The sequence below is a fragment of the Bombina bombina genome, chromosome 3, assembly GCF_027579735.1.
Source record: "Bombina bombina isolate aBomBom1 chromosome 3, aBomBom1.pri, whole genome shotgun sequence".
In the NCBI taxonomy this organism is placed as follows: Eukaryota; Metazoa; Chordata; class Amphibia; order Anura; family Bombinatoridae; genus Bombina; species Bombina bombina.
The window spans coordinates 547,383,222-547,406,032 of NC_069501.1; the positions used below are offsets into that span (position 1 = coordinate 547,383,222).

Consider the following 22,811-nt stretch of genomic DNA (forward strand, 5'->3'; position numbering starts at 1 on the left):
TCTTTTCATCCTTCTAGAATACAATGATGGTCTATGTCATCTACTTACAAAGCCTTGTATCAACTCAAAGCCTCAAACGCTGGGTCTAGCGAAAGATGCATGGGAAATACCTAGAAATTCTATCAGTCTGGACACAAAACTGGGACATGGCTGCTTTGGTGAGGTTTGGAAGGGTAAGTGGTTTCTTTAAATTGCAAGTGTAATATTCTAGTCACTTTAATATATAGAACTGTTGTTCTTTTGTTTTATTGTCTCAAATACTTCTTTCTTGTAAAGGAGAACAAAAACAGTGAGCTTATTATTCAGAAATAAAGTTCATATTTTCAGATACCGGCTTGTATATTCTGAAATATATGACTTCAGTAAGGATAAGCTATAAACCTTGAACCTGATTCTTTGATGTTATGAGCAACAGAGGGTGTTTCATATGTAGTGAGAAACGATAATTCAGTTCAAAAGGTATTAATCCTTAATATGTAATAGTGACGATTTCCCCATTCATCTTCACACACTCACACACGCAATAAAATAAATATATACAAAGTCCAGTGATGCCGTATTAGAGTTCACTTGAGTGGTACTAATAGCTTAGGTAGATCGGTAACAAATCACAGATATAAAGGTAACTCAGTCTTAAAGGTAAATTGGTTGTACAGTTCAAGTATTTGCTAAGGATTATACAGAGTGCAATTTACCTTACTCGTTATTGTATAGCGTTGTTCCGGCTGCTTCAGAGCAGAGCGTCTTACCTGCGACAGGCTGAATAGGAGAGTGAAGCCGAGAGGGGTGTGAGCGTGACTTACTTCCGGTATTCGCTGCTCCGTTCAATGCATCAGCTGTTTGTGCGGCATGAAGACAAACCTGCAAGGATATTAGTGGAATCCGGGAAAAAGGTGAATAGTTGCTTTAGTAGATTTCGGCTCTACTAGAGATAGCTGTAGATCACTATAACTTTTCCAAGAAGGACCTGTAAGGAAAACTTTAAAGAAATTTACTTAAGCTCAGGATCGAGTAGTCTGAGTGACAAACTACTTCAATTAACAGGCAGTTTGTATGTGCAAAGAAGTGCTTTAAATAGGGAGAGGAAGTTGAAGGGAGGAGTATATTTAAAGGAATATCACATCTCCCCCCTGTTAAGGGAGCATCCCCGGAGAACCTGGACGAGGTTTGGAAGGATAGCGACTATGAAATTGGTTCACAAGTCTTGATGCATGAATTTCAGACTGAGGTTGCCATGAGTTCTCCTCAGGACCATAACCCTTCCATTGAATCAAGTATTCCAGTCTTCTTCTCCTGATACGTGAATCTAAAATCTTTTCTACTTCAAACTCCTCCTGGTTATCAAGAATTATAGGAGGGGGAGAGGTTAATTTCAACCTTTCGTGATCTGAGGTATATGGCTTTATGAGGGAAACATGGAAAGTATTATGAATTCTGTATTGGGTAGGTAACTGAAGTCTTACTGCATTAGAATTGATAATCTTATCAATAGTAAACGGTCCTATATACTGATTAGCCAATTTTTTGCTTGGAATCTGTAAACGTAGATACTTAGTGGATAACAGTACTTGATCACCTAACTTATAGTTTGGTGTTGGTCGTCGTCTTTGGTCATAGTAATATTTTTGTCTGTCTTTAGCATCAACTAAGTGAGTCTTTAAGTCTTTTAATCTGTCATGTAGATTTTTGAGATATGTAGTTGCGCTAGGAGAAGTGACTGATGTATTAGTGATAGTCATAGAGGTTGGGTGGTACCCATAAGTGGCAAAAAACGGAGTCATCTTTGTTGATGAAGAGATGGAATTATTGTATGAGAATTCTGCCATAGGGAGGTATGTGACCCAATCGTCCTGTAAATGTGTTATATAACATCTTAGATATTGTTCTAGTGTTTGGTTAAGACGCTCAGTCAAACCATTCGTCTGGGGATGGAAAGATGTTGAATATCTAGCATCTATCTTTAGCAATTTACAGAGAGATCTCCAAAAGGCAGAGGTAAATTGTGTTCCCCGATCACTAATAATCATCGTTGGTAACCCATGTAGACGGACAATAGAACTAATAAAAGCTTTAGCTGTTATTTGAGCACTGGGTAGAGCTTTAAGAGGGATGAAATGTGCAAGTTTAGTCAATTGATCGACTACTACAAATATGGTATTGAAATTTTGAGACTGTGGTAATTCTACGATGAAATCCATGGATATGGATGTCCATGGTTTATCAGGTATCGGTAGGGGTATTAAAAAACCTATAGGTTTCTTATGTTCCATCTTGTTTCTAGCACATATATCACAACCAGTTATATATTCAGTTATAGTTTTGTCCATCTGTGGCCACCAAAAATATCGTCTGGTTAATTCGGTTGTCTTTTGAATACCGGTGTGTCCAGATAACAAACTATCATGTGTATATGATAATATAAGTTTGCGTAAGTCTTGAGGAATGTATAGTCTCTCATTATGATAAAACAAGCCTGTATTATTGTCTTTTACACAATCTTGTGGAATAGTAGTCTCTTTTTTTTAGACATAAAAGAATCTCTGTCTCTAAACATGTGAGGGTTCCTAGAAATTTTTCCTCTGGAATTACCGGAGTTTGTTGTTGAGCAACTAAGGTCTTTTCAAATTGTCGTGATAAGGCATCTGCTTTAGTATTGGCACTACCTGGTCGATATGTTATTTGAAAATTGAATCGATCCATAAATAAAGCCCATCGAACCTGACGGGATGAGAGGGTCTTATTACTTTTCAGATACTGCAAATTTTTATGATCGGTATATACCAAAAAAGGTTCCTTAGTTCCCTCTAGTAGATGCCTCCAGTGTTCTAAAGCGCGCTTTATAGCTAACAATTCCTTATCTCCGATGCTGTAATTAGTTTCTGCTGGTAGAAATGTTTTTGAGTAGAATGCTATAGGATGGATCTGTTTTGTTGTTGAATCTTGTTGCGAAAGAACTGCACCAATTCCTGTGTTAGAAGCATCAACCTCTAGGATGAATGATTGCTTATAGTCAGGTTGGGCTAGCACAGGTGCAGTGGAGAAAAGATGTTTTAGTGTGGAGAAAGCTTCTTGAGTTTCTTCAGTCCAAAGAAATTTGCGTTTAACACTGGTTAATTGAGTAAGTGGCTATACCACTGAAGAGAAATCCTTGATAAATCTCCTGTAAAAATTTGCAAACCCCAAAAACCTCTGGAGAGTGCGTCTGGTTGTGGGTCTGGGCCAATCAATAATGGCCTTGATCTTTTGTTGATCCATCTCAATTTTGTTGGGTTTTAGGATATAACCTAGAAACTTAATCTCGGAAACATGGAATATACATTTCTCTAATTTGGCATATAGTTTGTTTTGTCTGAGTCTTGTTAATACCCATCGGACATGTTTTTGATGGTCCAATAAATTTTTTGAATATATAAGAATATCATCCAGATATATGATTACACAGACATCTGTGAGATCATGGAATATTTAATTAATGAAATGCTGAAATGTTGCCGGAGCATTGCATAATCCAAATGGCATGACATTATATTGGAACAAACCGTATCTGGTGCGAAAAGCGGTCTTCCATTCATCGCCCTCTTTTATGCGGATTAGATTGTAGGCCCCTTTTAAATCGAGTTTGGTAAATATTGTGGCCCCAGTTAATCTCTCCAACAACTCTGGAATCAGGGGTAGGGGGTATCGATTCTTTATTGTTATTTTATTTAGGGACCTGTAATCAATTATTGGGCGTAATGTTCCGTCTTTATTTTTAACGAAAAACATCCCAGCAGCTGCTGGTGAGGTTGAATGAGAAATAAAACCTTTTCTTAGATTTTCATCTAAGTATGTACGTAAATCTTGGAGTTCTTTTTGGTTCATTGGATATATTTTTCCATGAGGTATCTGTGAATGAGGTATAATGTCAATAGGACAATCATATCCTCTATGAGGGGGTAGATTTTCTGCTTCCTTTAAATCAAATACTTCCCCTAGATCCTGATAAACCTCTGGCACACCCTGTTCTATTGTGGCGATGGTACAGTGAGGGTAACAGGTTGTCATACAATAATTAGAATTAAGTTTGACTGATTCTTGTTTCCAATCAATCTCAGGATTATGTGATTTCAACCAAGTGTACCCTAATATAATAGAATGTTGAGCTATGGGTAGTATGTCAAATGATAGATATTCAGTGTGTCCCCCCGATGTGGTTACTAGAAGAGGTATGGTGTGGTGAGTGATTGGCCCCTGTTTAATGAATGATCCATCAATTAACTTTACAAAGACGGGGTTTGCTTTACACACTGTGGGAATTTTATTCAAAACAACAAATTCAGTATTAATGTATATACCCGTCGCCCCAGAGTCAAGTAATCCTTCAGTCTGTAGGTTGTGTTGGTCCCACTGTAAAGAAAGAGGTATAATTAACTGCTGTCTCTTACTATTATTTTGTATTTGATTTATATAATCGGTCTTACCCTTTTTCTGCTTAGCTAATAATGGACATACACTGACAGTATGCTCCTTATGTGCACAATATAGGCACAGGTTAGATAACCTTCTCCTTATCTTCTCTTCTGAGGTAAGGGGGCCCCTTATAGCGCCAATCTCCATGGGTACAGGGTTGGATAGGGTTCTTTCTTGTGAAGTCTGTTGAGGTAAGTTACGTCTTGGGATACTTTCAGTCACCATTCTCTCTGCCTTTCGCTCCCTTAAACGTCTATCCAGGGTGATACATAGTTTTGTGAGTGCTGACAAAGTCTCTGGCATGTCAAGTCGTGATAGTTCGTCTTTTAGGCTCTCAGACAGTCCTAACCTGAATTGGTTTCGGAGGCTGACCTCATTCCAGAGGGAGTCTGAGGCCCACATCTGAAAGTCTGTGATGTATTCCTCGACAGTCCTCTTCCCTTGTTTAAGGGCGCGTAATCTAGATTCTGCAGTTATCTGAGTGTTAGTGTCCTCATATAAAGTAGACATGGCCAAAAAAAAGTCCTGCAAAGAATCTATTATGGGATCATTTGCTTCAAATAATCTATTGGCCCATGTTCTGGGCTCTCCCAATAGGTAAGATATCGTGGTACACACTTTTATTCTCTCACTATGGTATGTCCTGGGTTTGAGAGAAAAAAGCAAATTGCATGCATTTCTGAAATCTCTAAAAGTTGATCTTTTACCAGAAAATGGTGTTGGAGGCTGAATCTGTGGCTCAGGTATTTCCAACTCTTTAGGGGTTATGCATTCTTTTATAAGTGCTTTTAATGCAGTATTCTCTGCCTGTACTTCAGTTAAACCATGTGCAAGATAATCCAATTTCTGATGGATGTTGGAGAATTCATTCTTAATCTCCTTTGGATCCATGGTTAAACTAATAGTAATAGCAGAGTAGTGGGCCTGTTAATTCTGTAATATTCTAGTCACTTTAATATATAGAACTGTTGCTCTTTTGTTTTATTGTCTCAAATACTTCTTTCTTGTAAAGGAGAACAAAAACAGTGAGCTTATTATTCAGAAATAAAGTTCATATTTTCAGATACCGGCTTGTATATTCTGAAATATATGACTTCAGTAAGGATAAGCTATAAACCTTGAACCTGATTCTTTGATGTTATGAGCAACAGAGGGTGTTTCATATGTAGTGATAAACGATAATTCAGTTCAAAAGGTATTAATCCTTAATATGTAATAGTGACGATTTCCCCATTCATCTTCACACACTCACACACGCAATAAAATAAATATATACAAAGTCCAGTGATGCCGTATTAGAGTTCACTTGAGTGGTACTAATAGCTTAGGTAGATCGGTAACAAATCACAGATATAAAGGTAACTCAGTCTTAAAGGTAAATTGGTTGCACAGTTCAAGTATTTGCTAAGGATTATACAGAGTGCAATTTACCTTACTCGTGATTGTATAGCGTTGTTCCGGCTGCTTCAGAGCAGAGCGTCTTACCTGCGACAGGCTGAATAGGAGAGTGAAGCCGAGAGGGGTGTGAGCGTGACTTACTTCCGGTATTCGCTGCTCCGTTCAATGCATCAGCTGTTTGTGCGGCATGAAGACAAACCTGCAAGGATATTAGTGGAATCCGGGAAAAAGGTGAATAGTTGCTTTAGTAGATTTAGGCTCTACTAGAGATAGCTGTAGATCACTATAACTTTTCCAAGAAGGACCTGTAAGGAAAACTTTAAAGAAATTTACTTAAGCTCAGGATCGAGTAGTCTGAGTGACAAACCACTTCAATTAACAGGCAGTTTGTATGTGCAAAGAAGTGCTTTAAATAGGGAGAGGAAGTTGAAGGGAGGAGTATATTTAAAGGAATATCACAGCAAGTCTCTATATATTATCTGTAATTTGTAGGTCACCACACACATGTTAGCACTCACCCTATATATCCCATATCTTTCTGATTTTGTACCTATAATCTGCATTCAGGAAGATTATTACACACCAGGAGTGTCCATATAAACAGCAGAAACTGGTAGACTGTCTTGATTTAGTTGGGACCCATCTAAAATGTTCCTTTTTAAAAAGACCCCCCTTGTGAATTGCTTTTTTTTTTTCCCTAGTAGTGAGTGATATATCGTCTACTCAAGTTTGTAATTTGGTGGTCAAATTGGATGGGGAAAAGTGCCAATATTGAAGCATTCTATAAACATGTCTTTAATTTGCAGACAGAAGTTATCCCTAGGTATCCTACATGTTACGGTACCAACTGTGTACCAAGGGTTAACCCCAGATGAACAATGTCCTGCATAGACAATCAGCAATTCACAACCCAGCCAGTTTCAGGTTTAAAACAGAATGACATTTATTAAAAGGCAGCACACAGATTTATACAGGTTTTTGACCCCCCCTCAGATGGGGGTTGAAAGAATGTTGTACATTAGATAAAAGGGAGAAGCGCCCTTGACATGATACAATAGAATTATATTACTTAAATACTTTACTTAGGCAGATAACAACTTAAACACATTTGGCTTGTCTTATCACCTAGCCTCTGTTCTCTGAGGGTGATTAAACAATGGCCTGTTTATTACTTAAATGTAATTATAGCACACAATAGCTGAGGCCAGAAAACCTGTCTTTATAAATTAGATTCTTAAAGCTAAACACAGTTAACTCTTTCAGTCCTGACAGAAGGGTCTGTCACATAGCTCCCCCCTTGTGGAACACTCCGGCAGACCCGGCTTGACCCTTTTGCGGGTCAACCTGGGGATGACCGGACTAGGAGGTGGTAGGCATGTCAGTTTGCTGGGACAATCCATCTGTATTCCCGTTATGAGAGAGAATCCCTGTCTGTATAAATAAGGGTTCAACCTCTTCAGTGCCCCGACTAGGGCTAAACAGTCCTTCAAAATATCATCGGCTTCTTTACGTGGTTTTTGTACCTGCTCTTTATAGGTATCCACAATCCCTTCATACTGACATAGGGTGCCCTTGAGTTGCTGCACCTCCCTATGAGCCAGCGTCAGCTTCTCCTCCAGTGTCACTAAGTTTGTCCTTAATGTTTCATGTTCCACTCTCAAGCTGGTGTTTTCTGCAGTCTGTCGGTGCAGCTTGTCTAGCAGAGATTCCTGTTCTAAACGTGCTTTTTCCTCTGCACTCCTCTTCTCTCCCGCTAGCACTGTTACATGATTATTTAACGTGACCATTTTATCCTCTACGTGACTCTTCTCCTTCATCAGCGCATTGTAACGCGACTCCCACATATCAATAGCGGATAGAGATTTACTGAGCTCAGCGTCCTGGGGCTTAGCAGCAGGGGGGTCAGTCTCTGCTGCACGGATCTGAGCACGGGTAGTCACAGGGTTAACATCAGCGGGACCCATGGGAGCATAGGCAGAAACAAGGGGGACCAAGGTATTTCCAAGGAGAACATCAGCTGGTAAATCCTTCATGACCCCCACATTCACAGGTCTAGCGCCCCCTCCCCAATCCAAATGCACCCTGGCAACAGGTAGGCGGAACACAGTGCCCCCTGCTACCCTCACAGCCACAGTGTCTCCTGTGTGCTGTTTCTCAGACACCAAGTTCTTTCGAAGCAAGGTCATGGTAGCACCAGTATCCCGTAGACCACTGACCTCCTTCCCATTCACTTTAACCAGTTGCCGGTTATTCCGGTGGGCAGCTTGCACAAGGTCTGCCTCATGTAGGATGCCCCAGCATTCTTGCGCCTCTACATAGCGGGCCGCAGGCTGAGGATTACGTGGGATTCCGCTAGCGGGTCTTCTCCAGGACTGTGCTTGGTTCGCTGCGTTTAGGGGACACTCTGGTCTTTTGTGCCCTAGTTGCTTACATCCAAAGCACCGAATAGGTTGTGAGTAGCCCCGCGAATTGAACAGGGCTCTCTGAGGGTAGTTCGTGGCCAGAGGCCGTGTGGTATAGCGGTGCGCCGGGGGTTGGTAACTGGCAGCTGCTGGGGTGACTGGGGGTCTGTACTCCACTCTGGCAGGGGGCTTAGTGGTAGCAGTGTCCAGTTTGCGGGCATCCGTATACTCATCTGCCAGGCGAGCAGCTTCATGCAGGGTGGAGGGTTTACGGTCCCGAACCCACTCTCGAACTCCTGCGGGTAACTTGTCGAAGCAATGTTCCAACAGGAATAGCTGCAGCACCTCTTCCCCAGATACGGCTTGGCACCCCGCTATCCAGTGAGCTGCTGTGCGGTGCACCTTACATGCCCACTCAAGGTAGGAATCACCAGCTAATTTAACAGTGTCTCTGAACCGCCTCCGGTATGCCTCCGGTGTAACCGCATACCTGGAGAGCAGAGCCTCTTTTACAGTATTATAATCCCCGACTTCCTCATCTGGAATGGCCCGAAAAGCCTCACTGGCCCGGCCGGATAATTTTCCGGATAATATCATGACCCAGTCCTCTGCGGGTACCTTGTGTAGTGCACATTGCCTCTCAAAATCCGCAAGGTACCCATCAATCTCTCCTTCTGTTTCCAGGAAGTTTTTAAAAGCTGCAAAATTTACTTTTCTCTTTTCCACTGGGTTTGCTGCAGCGCCGCTTTGGCGAAGTAGGTTGGCCTCCACAGCTGCTATGACCCGGTCGATAATTTCCGCAGATGGGTTGGGGCCATAATATGCCAGTCTTATTTTAACCGCCCGATCAAAGCTTGCTTCTGCGGGGGTTCTGTCTGCTATGCTGGGCCCATTGGTTCCTTCTGTCCCTGGTACTCTTTCCATCTTAGTCAGTATTGTAATAATCCCCCTCTTCCTGAGGTTACTGGCTTGTGTAGTTGCTCTTCTGGGCGATAAGGTTCATCCCACCGCTGCCACCAATGTTACGGTACCAACTGTGTACCAAGGGTTAACCCCAGATGAACAATGTCCTGCATAGACAATCACAACCCAGCCAGTTTCAGGTTTAAAACAGAATGACATTTATTAAAAGGCAGCACACAGATTTATACAGGTTTTTGACCCCCCCTCAGATGGGGGTTGAAAGAATGTTGTACATTAGATAAAAGGGAGAAGCGCCCTTGACATGATACAATAGAATTATATTACTTAAATACTTTACTTAGGCAGATAACAACTTAAACACATTTGGCTTGTCTTATCACCTAGCCTCTGTTCTCTGAGGGTGATTAAACAATGGCCTGTTTATTACTTAAATGTAATTATAGCACACAATAGCTGAGGCCAGAAAACCTGTCTTTATAAATTAGATTCTTAAAGCTAAACACAGTTAACTCTTTCAGTCCTGACAGAAGGGTCTGTCACACTACACATTAGCACCAGAAATAGCACTTGGGTTTTAGATGAAATTCTGCACACTGATTTCACAGCTTTGTTGTAGGGGAAACCTAACCGCAGATATGTCTGGATTTTGTAAACCTGCCACTATAATTTTCTGTCACCGGATCATACTATAGATTGCAGAACTATCTAAGCCTGTGTCTATAATGTTTAGTCAAGAGAGCATGCCATGTTTCTCAGAGCTTGTCTTCATAATCTACAGTCAGGAGCAGACGCTGTATACCACGGGACTGTCTGAGCCGCTGTCTATAATCTAGTCACCATATAAAACCATGGGACAATCTGAGTGTATCCCTATAATCTATAGTCAGCAGATCATCATTTATATACACAATGCACAGTCAAGACATCACCCAAACGTTCTATTTTACAATAGGACTGTCTGTACAGTCTTCAAGAAAATGTCTCAATGTGTTGTATGTATTCTTATGTATATGAAATTCTAAAGCATTGCACCTCCCTTTCTACCCACAAGGAACATGGAATGGGTCTATCAATGTGGCTGTTAAGACACTAAGAACTGGAACTATGTCCTCAGAGGCATTCCTGGATGAGGCTCAGATTATGAAGAAGCTTCGCCATGATAAACTAGTGCAGTTATATGCAGTGGTGTCTGAGGAACCTATATATATTGTGACTGAATTTATGACCAAAGGTAATGAACAATTCCTTCCTTAAATGCATGTGTAATATAGACAAATGCAAACTGTAAAATGTGTTTTTGTGTGTGTGCTTGTAGTTCTAAAGATATTAATTATTTGAAACTGTTGCATATGGTTTAAATGGAAGTAGGTGGTAAGTGTTGCTGATAATGATGGAAAACAGGGTTTGCTGATAATTGGCAGTGGGTATATGTATTAAAGGGACATTTGGGTCCTCTTTATATGTGCCCAGTGTTTATCAACAGTTAAAGGGACACTAAACCCAAATTTTTTCTTTCGTGATTCAGATAGAGCATGCTATTTTAAGCAACTTTCTAATTTACTCCTATTATCAACTGTTCTTCGTTCTCTTGCTATCTTTATTTGAAAAAGAAGGCATCTAAGCTAAGGAGCCAGTCGATTTTTGGTTCAGACCACGGACAGCACTTGTTTATTGGTGGATGAATTTATCCACCAATCAGCAAGAACAACCCAGGTTGTTCACCACAAATGGGCCGGCATCTAATCTTACATTCTTGCTTTTCAAATAAAGATACCAAGAGAATGAAGAAAAATTGATAATAGGAGTAAATTAGAAAGTTGCTTAAAATTGCATGCTCTATCTGAATCACAAAATAAAACATTTGGGTTCAGTGTCCCTTTAAACACTGCATTGTAAAATAGATGGTTTTATAACTGTCTATTTGGTAGCATTATTTGTATTGCTTTGCAGTCTAGAGGCATACCCCTAAAAAAACCATGTATGTTTATATTATCTACTTTTTTGTGGCCCATGACATGTAAAAATAGGCTACAACACTGGTCAACCAAGTACTATGTAGCATATTGCAGGGTCAGGATTCTGAATACTGCAGTCTGCACTTGTGCCTTTCTAGAGCAGTGGGGAAAAAAAGGTTTTGGAGTTAAAGTACAGGAAAAGGAAAAGAGTGGAAACAAAAACAAAATTAAAGTGCATTACAATTTTGTTTTTTTACTCACTTTAACATTTTTTCAGGAATTATTTTTGTTGTTGAATGTCCCTTTAATTTTAACCTAAAAACACAATTTATGCTTACCTGATAAATTTATTTCTCTTGTGGTGTATCCAGTCCACAGATCATCCATTACTTGTGGGATATTCTCATTCCCAACAGGAAGTTGCAAGAGGACACCCACAGCAGAGCTGTAATATAGCTCCTCCCCTAACTGTCATAGCCAGTCATTCGACCGAAAACAAGCCGAGAAAGGAGGAACCATAGGGTGCAGTGGTTACTGTAGTTTAAATTTAAAAATTACCTGCCTTAAAATGACAGGGCGGGCCGTGGACTGGATACACCACAAGAGAAATAAATTTATCAGGTAAGCATAAATTGTGTTTTCTCTTGTAAGGTGTATCCAGTCCACGGATCATCCATTACTTGTTGGATACCAATACCAAAGCTAAAGTACACGGATGAAGGGAGGGACAAGGCAGGAACTTAAATGGAAGGAACCACTGCCCGTAAAACCTTTCTCCCAAATATAGCCTCCGAAGAAGCAAAAGTATCAAATTTGTAAAATTTTGAAAAAATATGAAGCGAAGACCAAGTCATCGCCTTGCAAATCTGATCAAAAGAAGCCTCATTTTTAAAGGCCCAAGTGGAAGCCACAGCTCTAGTGGAATGAGCTGTAATCCTTTCAGGAGGTTGCTGTCCAGCAGTCTCATAGGCTAAGCGGATTAAGCTTCTTAGTCAAAAAGAAAAAGAGGTTGCCGAAGCCTTTTGACCTCTCCTCTGTCCAGAGTAGACAACAAACAAAGCAGATGTTTGACGAAAATCTTTAGTAGCTTGTAAGTAAAACTTTAAAGCACGGACCACGTCCAAATTGTGTAACACAAGGATGGAACAACAATCTCTTGATTGATATTCTTGTTAGATACCACCTTAGGTAAGAACCCAGGTTTTGGTACGCAGGACTACCTTATCCGTATGAAAAATCAGATAAGGAGAATCACATTGTAAGGCAGATAGCTCAGAGACTCTACGAGCCAAGGAAATAGCTACCAAAAAAAGAACTTTCCAAAATAAAAGCTTGATATCTATGGAATGAAGAGGTTCAAACGGAACTCCTTGAAGAACCTTAAGAACCAAGTTTAAGCTCCATGGTGGAGCAACAGGTTTAAACACAGGCTTGATTCTAACTAAAGCCTGACAAAATGCCTGAACGTCTGGAACATCTGCCAGACGCTTAACTAGCTGACAATCCTTTTTCCAAACCTTCTTGGAGAAAAGATAATATCCTAGCAATCCTGACCTTACTCCATGAGTAACCCTTGGATTCACACCAATAAAGATATCTACGCCATACCTTATGGTAAATTTTCCTGGTGACAGGCTTTCGTGCCTGTATTAAGGTATCAATAACTGACTCGGAGAAGCCACGCTTTGATAAAATCAAGCGTTCAATCTCCAGGCAGTCAGCCTCAGAGAAATTAGATTTGGATGGTTGAAAGGACCCTGAAGTAGAAGGTCCTGTCTCAGAGGCAGAGACCATGGTGGAAAGGATGACATGTCCACTAGATCTGCATACCAGGTCCTGCGTGGCCACACAGGTGCTATCAGAATCACCAATGCTCTCTCCTGCTTGATCTTGGCAATCAGTCGAGGGAGCAGAGGAAACGGTGGAAACACATAAGCCAGGTTGAAAGACCAGGGTGCTGCTAGAGCATCTATCAGTGTCGCCTTGGGATCCCTGGACCTGGATCTGTAACACGGAAGCTTGGCGTTCTGGCGAGACGCCATGAGATCCAGTTCTGGTTTGCCCCAACGATGAATCAGTTGTGCAAATGCCTCCGGATGGAGTTCCCACTCTCCCGGATGAAAAGTCTGACGACTTAGAAAATCCGCCTCCCAGTGCTCTACACCTGGGATATGGATAGCTGATAGGTGGCAAGAGTGAATCTCTGTCCAGCGAATTATTTTTGAAACTTCTAGCATCTCTAGGGAACTTCTCGTTCCCCCTTGATGGTTGATGTAAGCTACAGTCGTGATGTTGTCCGACTGAAATCTGATGTACCTCAGAGTTGCTAACTGAGGCCAAGCCTGAAGAGCCTTGAATATCGCTCTTAGTTCCAGAATATTTAATGGAAGGAGAGACTCCTCCTGAGTCCACAATCCCTGCGCCTTCAGGGAGTTCCAGACTGCACCCCAACCTAGAAGGCTGGCATCTGTCGTAACAATTGTCCAATCTGGCCTGCGAAAGGTCATACCTTTGGACAGATGGACCCGAGATAGCCACCAGAGAAGAGAATCCCTGGTCTCTTGGTCCAGATTCAGTTGAGGGGACAAATCTGTGTAATCCCCGCTCCACTGACTGATAGTTGCAGCGGTCTGAGATGTAAGCGTGCAAACGGCACTATGTCCATTGCCGCTACCATTAAGCCGATTACTTCCATACACTGAACCACCGAAGGGCGCGGAATGGAATGAAGAACCCGGCAGGAATTTAGAAGCTTTGATAACCTGGACTCCGTCAGGTGAATTTTCATTTCTACAGAATCTATCAGAGTCCCTAGAAAGGAAACTCTTGTGAGTGGGGATAGAGAACTCTTTTCCTCGTTCACTTTCCACCCATGCGACCACAGAAATGCCAGTACTACGTCCGTATGAGACTTGGCAATTTGGAAGTTTGACGCCTGTATCAGGATGTCGTCTAAATAAGGGGCTACTGCTATGCCCCGCGGCCTTAGGACCGACATAAGTGACCCTAGAACCTTTGTAAAGATTCTTGGGGCTGTAGCTAATCACAAGGGAAGAGCTACAACTGGTAATACCTGTCTTAAAAGGCAAACCTGAGAAACCGATGATGATCTTTGTGTATCGGAATGTGAAGATAAGCATCCTTTAGATCCTGGATCAGTGGTAGGATGGTACGAATAGTTTCCATCTTGAACGACGGAACTTTGAGGAATTTGTTTAAGATCTTTAGATCCAAAATTGGTCTGAAGGTTCCCTCTTTTTTGGGAACCACAAACAGATTTGAGTAAAAACCCTGTCCCTGTTCCTCCTTTGGAACTGGATGGATCACTCCCATAACTAGGAGGACTCGTACACAGTGTAAGAATGCCTCTCTCTTTATCTGGTGTGCAGATAATTGTGAAAGGTGAAATCTCCCTTTTGGGGGGGGAAGCTTTGAAGTCCAGAAGATATCCCTGGGATATAATTTCCAACGCCCAGGGATCCTGAACATCTCTTGCCCACGCCTGGGCAAAGAGTGAAAGTCTGCCCCCTACTAGATCCGTTCCCGGATAGGGGGCCGTTCCTTCATGCTGTCTTAGAGGCAGCAGCAGGCTTTTTAACCTGCTTACCTTTTTTTCCATGTCAGGTTTGGTCTCCAGACCGTTTTGGATTGAGCAAAAGTTCCCTCTTGTTTATTATTAGAGGAAGTTGATGCCGCACCTGCCTTGAAGTTTTGAAAGGCACGAAAATTAGACTGTTTGGCCCTAGATTTGGACCTGTCCTGAGGAAGGGCATGACCTTTTCCTCCAGTGATATCAGCAATAATCTCCTTCAACCAGGCCGAATAGGGTCTGCCCCTTGAAGGGAATGTTAAGTAGCTTAGATTTTGAAGTCACGTCAGCTGACCATGATCTAAGCCATAGCGCTCTGCGCGCCTGTATAGCAAAACCAGATTTCTTAGCCGTTAGTTTAGTCAAATGAACAATGGCATCAGAATAAAAGAATTGGCTAGCTTAAGTGCTCTAAGTTTGCCAAGTATGTCATCCAATGGAGTCGCTACCTGTAAAGCCTCTTCCAGAGACTCAAACCAGTACGCCGCAGCAGCAGTGACAGGGGCAATGCATGCAAGGGGCTGTAGGATAAAACCTTGTTGAATAAATATTTTCTTAAGGTAACCTCTAATTTTTTATCCATTGGATCTAAAAAAAAAAACACAACTGTCCTCGACAGGGATAGTAGTACGCTTTACTAGAGTAGAAACTGCTCCCTCCACCTTAGGGACTGTCTGCCATAAGTCCCATGTGGTGGCGTCTATTGGAAACATTTTTCTAAAAATAGGAGGGGAAGAGAACGGCACACCTGGTCTATCCCATTCCTTATTAATAATTTCTGTAAACCTTTTAGGTATTTGGAAAAACATCAGTACACACCGGCACTGCAAAGTATTTATCCAGTCTACACAATTTCTCTGGCACTGCAATGGTATCACAGTCATTCAGAGCAGCTAAAACCTCCCTAAGCAACACGCGGAGGTGTTCAAGCTTAAATTTAAATGTAGAAATATTAGAATCAGGTATCTTTCCTGAGTCATTAACATCACCCACTGACTGAAGCTCTCTTTCCTCAGCTTCTGCATATTGTGAGGCAGTATCAGACATGGTTCTTAAAGCGTCAGTATGCTCTGCATTTTGTCTCACCCCAGAGCTATCTCGCTTACCTCTAAGTTCAGGTAGTCTGGCTAATACCGCTGACAGTGTATTATCCATGACTGCCGCCATGTCTTGTAAAGTAAACGCTATGGGCGCCCTAGATGTACTTGGCGCCATTTGAGCGTGAGTCCCTTAAGCGGGAGTCAAAGGGTCTGAAACGTGGGGAAAGTTAGTCGGCATAACTTCCCCCTCGTCAGATTCCTCTGGTGATACATTTTTTAAAGACAGAAAATGATCTTTATTGCATAAAATGAAATCAGTACATTTGGTACACATTCTAAGAGGGGGTTCCACCATGGCTTTTAAACATAATAAACAAGGAGTTTCTTCTATGTCAGACATGTTTATACAGAATAGCAATGAGACTAGCAAGCTTGGAAAACACTTTAAATCAAGTTAACAAGCAAATATAAAAAACGGTACTGTGCCTTTAAGAGAAACAAATTTTGTTAGAATTTGAAAAACAATGAAAAAATGCAGTAAATCAAACGAAATTTTTACAGTGTGTATAATAGGCTAACAGAGCATTGCACCCATTTGCAAATGGATGATTAACCCCTTCAAAAAACGGATAAAAAAACGAGACGTTTTTTAACAGTCACAACCAACTGCCACAGCAAGCTGTGGCCCTACCTTCCCCAATAAACGACTTTGGAAAGCCTTTGGGCCCTTTAGAGATGTCCTATAGCATTCAGAGGGCCTTTGAGGGAAGCTGGATGTCACAGTTTGTAATTTTAACTGCATCAACTGTAACTTTTATACTACAACAGTGGAAGTTGTTTCTAGTCAAAATTTAAGCCAGCCATGTGGAAAAAACTAGGCCCCAATAAAGTTTTATCACCAAAGCATATATAAAAACGATTAAACATGCCAGCAAACGTTTTATATTGTAAATATCATAAGGGTATTACCCCTGGGAGTAAGCATGATACCAGTCGTTATTAAATCACTGTATTCAGGCTTAACTTACATTAATCCGGTATCAGCAGCATTTTCTAGTGTTTTCCATCTCTAGAAAAAATTATAACTGCACATACCTGATAGCAGAATAAACTGCACACCATTCTCTCGCTGAAGTTACCTCATCTGTGTAATCCCCTCAGACATATGTGAGAATAGCAATGGATATTAGTTACAACCTGCTAAGATCATAGAAACCTCAAGCAGATTCTTCTTCTATTTACTGCCTGAAATAAAATAGCACAACTCCGGTACTATTTAAAAATAACCAACTTTTGATTGAAGAAAATAAACTAGCTATATTTAACCACTCTCTCCTACAACGTCCTTGCTTGTTGAGAGTTGCAAGAGAATGACTGGCTATGACAGTTAGGGGAGGAGCTATATTACAGCTCTGCTGTGGGTGTCCTCTTGCAACTTCCTGTTGGGAATGAGAATATCCCACAAGTAATGGATGATCCGTGGACTGGATACACCTTACAAGAGAAATATATAAAGGGTTAGGTACTCGAGTAAATCATAGGTTATGATGTAAAAGACCAGAAAGTAGAAATTAAACTTCCATTTATTAGAGCATTCAATTTAAATAACATACACATTTTAAAGGGGCAGTCTACTGTAGAACTTTTGTTGTTTAAATAGATAGATAATACCTTTGTTACCCATTCCCCAGTTTTTACCTCTGTGATCTAAGCCTCTGCAGACTGACCCCTAATTTCAGTTCTTTTGACAGACTTGCATTTTAGCCAATCAGTGCTGACTCATAAATAACAACATTAGTGAGCACAATGTTATCTATATGGCACACATGAACTAGCGCTGTCTAGCTGTGAAAAACTGTCAAAATGCACTGAGATAAGAGGCAGCCTTCAAGTGCTTAGAAATTAGCAAATGAGCCTATCTAGGTTTAGCTTTCAACAAAGAACACCAAGAAAACAAAGCAAATTTGATGATCAAAATAAATGGAAAGTTGTTTAAAATTGCACGCCCTATCTGAATCATGAAAGTTTAATTTTGACGAGATTGTCCCTTTAATTCTATTATCAAATTTATGGGTCAATCATAATCTATTGCCCAATTTATTTATTTTGGGGGGGGGTTTGCAAGGAAGGGCACATTTAGTTTCAAGACTCTTAATCATAGGTTTTCATCTGTTTCTCAGAGCCAAGAGCTCTTGCTAAAAAAAAAACCACCTATATTTAACATGGAACTGAAAAGTTTTCATTGATCAAAATCCATTTTCTCAACAAGAGGCTTTTAAAACCATTTTACACTTTTAGAACACAGTTCTACACCTTAAACACTATCAAATGACCACAGATCCCATTTTAGAGGTGTATTTGTATATATTATCTAGATTCATTAAAGCTCCATATATTGCTATTGTATAGTCTGTCTGAAGTGGCCGGGACAGAAATTTACATATAGGTACTGTATATATTTTTAATACTTGATATCCCATACCAAGATCTGCAAGCTGGCAAGAAAACAAATCAAATTTGGTAATTGTTTTTTTGGCGACCTTTCGCACAGGTTTTTGAAAAAATGAGAATGTGTAAAAATAGTGTTTTGAATAAATTTACAATAGCCAGAACTTTGTGTTGCCATCTTCTTACAGTAAAATAATTTGTGCAAAGACAAACCCTTGTTCTCTACAGTGTGGTTTCCAGTTTTGTTGAGATTTTTGCAACTACATTGTTGCAATGGAGGAAACCAAAAAGTATGTAAAATCCAGTTCTAAAAACTGTTGAGGCAATTTTCTTCCACACTATTTCTAATGTAAGTCTCGCCAAACCAGAAAATCAATGATTGGAAAAAAATGGAAAATAAATACATTTAAATTATTAAACATCTCAATATAATCATTGAACAAATATGCATAGTATACTCATCATGTTCATATACAAATAGCATACATACGGCTAGATTTAGAGTTTTGTCGGTAAGGACCCGCGTAGCTAACGCCGGCTTTTTTCTGGCCGCACCATAAAAATAACTCTGGTATTGAGAGTCCACATAAAGGCTGCGTTAGGCTCCAAAAAAGGAGCGTAGAGCATAATTAACGCAGCTTCAACTCTTGATACCAGAGTTGCTTACGGACGCGGCCAGCCTCAAAAACGTGCTCGTGCACGATTCCCCCATAGGAAGCAATGGGGCTGTTTGAGCTGAAAAAAAACCTAACACCTGCAAAAAAGCAGAGTTCAGCTCCTAACGCAGCCCCATTGTTTGCTATGCGGAAACATTTCCTACGTCTGCACCTAACACTCTAACATGTACCCCGAGTCTAAACACCCCTAACCTTACACTTATTAACCCCTAATCTGCCGCCCCCACTATCGCTGACCCCTGCATATTATTATTAACCCCTAATCTGCCGCTCCGTAAACCGCCGCTACTTACATTATCCCTATGTACCCCTAATCTGCTGCCCTAACATCGCCGACCCCTGTATTATATTTATTAACCCCTAATCTGCCCCCCACAACGTCGCCTCCACCTGCCTACACTTATTAACCCCTAATCTGCCGACCGGACCTGAGCGCTACTATAATAAAGTTATTAACCCCTAATCCGCCTCACTAACCCTATAATAAATAGTATTAACCCCTAATCTGCCCTCCCTAACATCGCCGACACCTAACTTAAATTATTAACCCCTAATCTGCCGACTGGAGCTCACCGCTATTCTAATAAATGTATTAACCCCTAAAGCTAAGTCTAACCCTAACACTAACACCCCCCTAAGTTAAATATAATTTACATCTAACGAAATGAATTATCTCTTATTAAATAAATTATTCCTATTTAAAGCTAAATACTTACCTGTAAAATAAATCCTAATATAGCTACACTATAAATTATAATTATATTATAGCTATTTTAGGATTAATATTTATTTTACAGGTAACTTTGTATTTATTTTAACCAGGTACAATAGCTATTAAATAGTTAAGAACTATTTAATAGCTAAAATAGTTAAAATAATTACAAATTTACCTGTAAAATAAATCCTAACCTAAGTTACAATTAAACCTAACACTACACTATCAATAAATTAATTAAATAAAATACCTACAATTACTTACAATTTCCAATAGAATGCGAGCTCAATCTGATTGGCTGATTGGATCAGCCAATCGGATTGATCTTGATTCTGATTGGCTGATTCCATCAGCCAATCAGAATATTCCTACCTTAATTCCGATTGGCTGATAGAATCCTATCAGCCAATCGGAATTCGAGGGACGCCATCTTGGATGACGTCCCTTAAAGGAACCGTCATTCTTCAGTTGGATGTCGCCGGATGAAGATGGGTCCGCGGTGGAGGTCTTCAGGATGGAGCCGGTCCTCATCGGATGAAGATAGAAGATGCCGCTTGGAAGATGATGGTTGCCGGTCCGGATCTACTCTTCTTCCCGGATAGGATGAAGACTTTGGAGCCTCTTCTGGACCTCTTCAGCCGCCGGAAGATGGATCGCCAGCCCCCGCTTGGGTTGGATGAAGATTTTGGAGCCAGGACGGATCGGTGAACCTGGTATGGTGAAGACAAGGTAGGATGATCTTCAGGGGCTTAGTGTTAGGTTTATTTAAGGGGGGTTTGGGTTAGATTAGGGGTATGTGGGTGGTGGGTTGTAATGTTGGGGGGGGGGGGGGTTTGTATGTTTTTTTTTTACAGGCAAAAGAGCTGAACTTCTTGGGGCATGCCCCGCAAAGGGCCCTGTTCAGGGCTGGTAAGGTAAAAGAGCTTTGAAATTTAGTAATTTAGAATAGGGTAGGGCATTTTTTTATTTTGGGGGGCTTTGTTATTTTATTAGGGGGCTTAGAGTAGGTGTAATTAGTTTAAAATTGTTGTAATATTTTTCTTATGTTTGTAAATATTTTTTTATTTTTTGTAACTTAGTTCTTTTTTATTTTTTGTACTTAGTTAGTTTATTTCATTGTAGTTATTTGTAGGTATTGTATTTAATTTATTTATTGATAGTGTAGTGTTAGGTTTAATTGTAGGTAATTGTAGGTATTTTATTTAATTAATTTATTGATAGTGTAGTGTTAGGTTTAATTGTAACTTAGGTTAGGACTTATTTTACAGGTAAATTTGTAATTATTTTAACTATTTTAGCTATTAAATAGTTCTTAACTATTTAATAGCTATTGTACCTGGTTAAAATAAATACAAAGTTACCTGTAAAATAAATATTAATCCTAAAATAGCTATAATATAATTATAATTTATGTTGTAGCTATATTAGGATTTATTTTACATGTAAGTATTTAGCTTTAAATAGGAATAATTTATTTAATAAGAGTTAATTAATTTCGTTAGATTAAAATTATATTTAATTTAGGGGGGTGTTAGGGTTAGACTTAGCTTTAGGGGTTAATACATTTATTAGAATAGCGGCGAGATTCGGTCGGCAGATTAGGGGTTAATAATTGAAGTTAGGTGTCGGCGATGTTAGGGAGGGCAGGTTAGGGGTTAATAAATATAATATAGGGGTCGGCGGTGTTAGGGGCAACAGATTAGGGGTACATAGCTATAATGTAGCTGGCGGCTCTTTGCGGTCGGCAGATTAGGGGTTAATTATTGTAGGTAGGTGGCGGCGACGTTGTGGGGGGCAGGTTAGGGGTTAATAAATATAATATAGGGGTCGGCGATGTTAGGGCAGCAGATTAGGGGTACATAGGGATAATGTAGCTGGCGGCGGCGTGCGGACGGCAGATTAGGGGTTAATAAGTGTAGGTAGCTGGCGGCGACGTTGTGGGGGGCAGATTAGGGGTTAATAAATATAATATAGGGGTCGGCGGTGTTAGGGGCAGCAGATTAGGGGTACATAAGGATAACGGAGGTGGCGGTCGGCAGATTAGGGGTTAAAAAAATGTAATCGAGTTGCGGCAATGTGGGGGGACCTCGGTTTAGGGGTACATAGGTAGTTTATGGGTGTTAGTGTACTTTAGAGTACAGTAGTTAAGAGCTTTATGAACCGGCATTAGCCCAGAAAGCTCTTAACTACTGACTTTTTTCTGCGGCTGGAGTTTTGTCGTTAGATTTCTAACGCTCACTTCAGACACGACTCTAAATACCGGAGTTAGAAAAATCCCATTGAAAAGATAGGATATGCAATTTACGTAAGGGGATCTGCGGTATGGAAAAGTCGCGGCTGAAAAGTGAGCGTTAGACCCTTTTTTGAGTGACTCCAAATACAGGAGGTAGCCTAAAACCAGCATTAGGAGCCTCTAACGCTGGTTTTCACGGCTACCGCCAAACTCCAAATCTAGGCCATAATGTTTACCAGTTATCAAATATGAATTTGGATTACATAAGGTTAATCTCACACATGTAAATGATGGTTTACTTACACACTGCATAAAGGGGTTAAGTCAAAGCAATTGTAATGAAAACATAAGTTGGTTTCCAAGTACTTAAAGGGATACTGAACCCAATTTTTTTCTTTCATGATTCAGATACAGTATAGAATTTTAAGCAACTTTCTAATTTACTCATATTATCAAATTTTCTTCATTCTCATGGTATCTTTATTTGAAAAAGCAGGAATGTAAGCTTACGAGCCGGCCCATCTTCCTGCTTTTTCAAATAAAGATACCAAGAGAATGAAGAAAATTTGATAATAGGAGTAAATTAGAAAGTTGCTTAAATGTGCATGCTCTTTCTGAATCATGAAATAAATAATTTGGGTTTAGTATCCCTGAAACAATTGAAAACACATTTTCTGTAACTGTTCAAGTGATAACTCATTCACGGCTATGGGCTTTTAGCGTCCTAATCCATTTTGGATTGTGATCACTCAAAAAACACTCTTCCCATATCGGCCAAAACTGAAACTTCATTAATGGGAGTTGTAATTGGAAAGATTGTGATCAAGACCTTATTTTGTTCACTTAGTATTCTTTCTTAAAGTGTGTCCTGAACACAATGGCAGCAGTGTTTGTAACAATACTATACATTGTTGAGCTCTATAAGGAAGGTCTTGATCCTACCTAGGTATGCTCTTCAACAAAGAATAAAAAGAACAAATT

The 22,811-nt window shown here is 40.3% G+C and overlaps 1 protein-coding gene across 1 annotated transcript in view; it reads left to right on the top strand.

Moving 5' to 3' along the window:
* The window catches only part of LOC128653640 (proto-oncogene tyrosine-protein kinase Yrk-like), a 316,484-nt gene that overhangs the window by 266,355 nt on the left and 27,318 nt on the right, over positions 1-22,811 (top strand). The window contains 2 exon segments of the mRNA XM_053707049.1: positions 18-173; positions 10,225-10,404. Of these exon segments, the coding sequence (XP_053563024.1) occupies positions 18-173; positions 10,225-10,404 (336 nt within the window).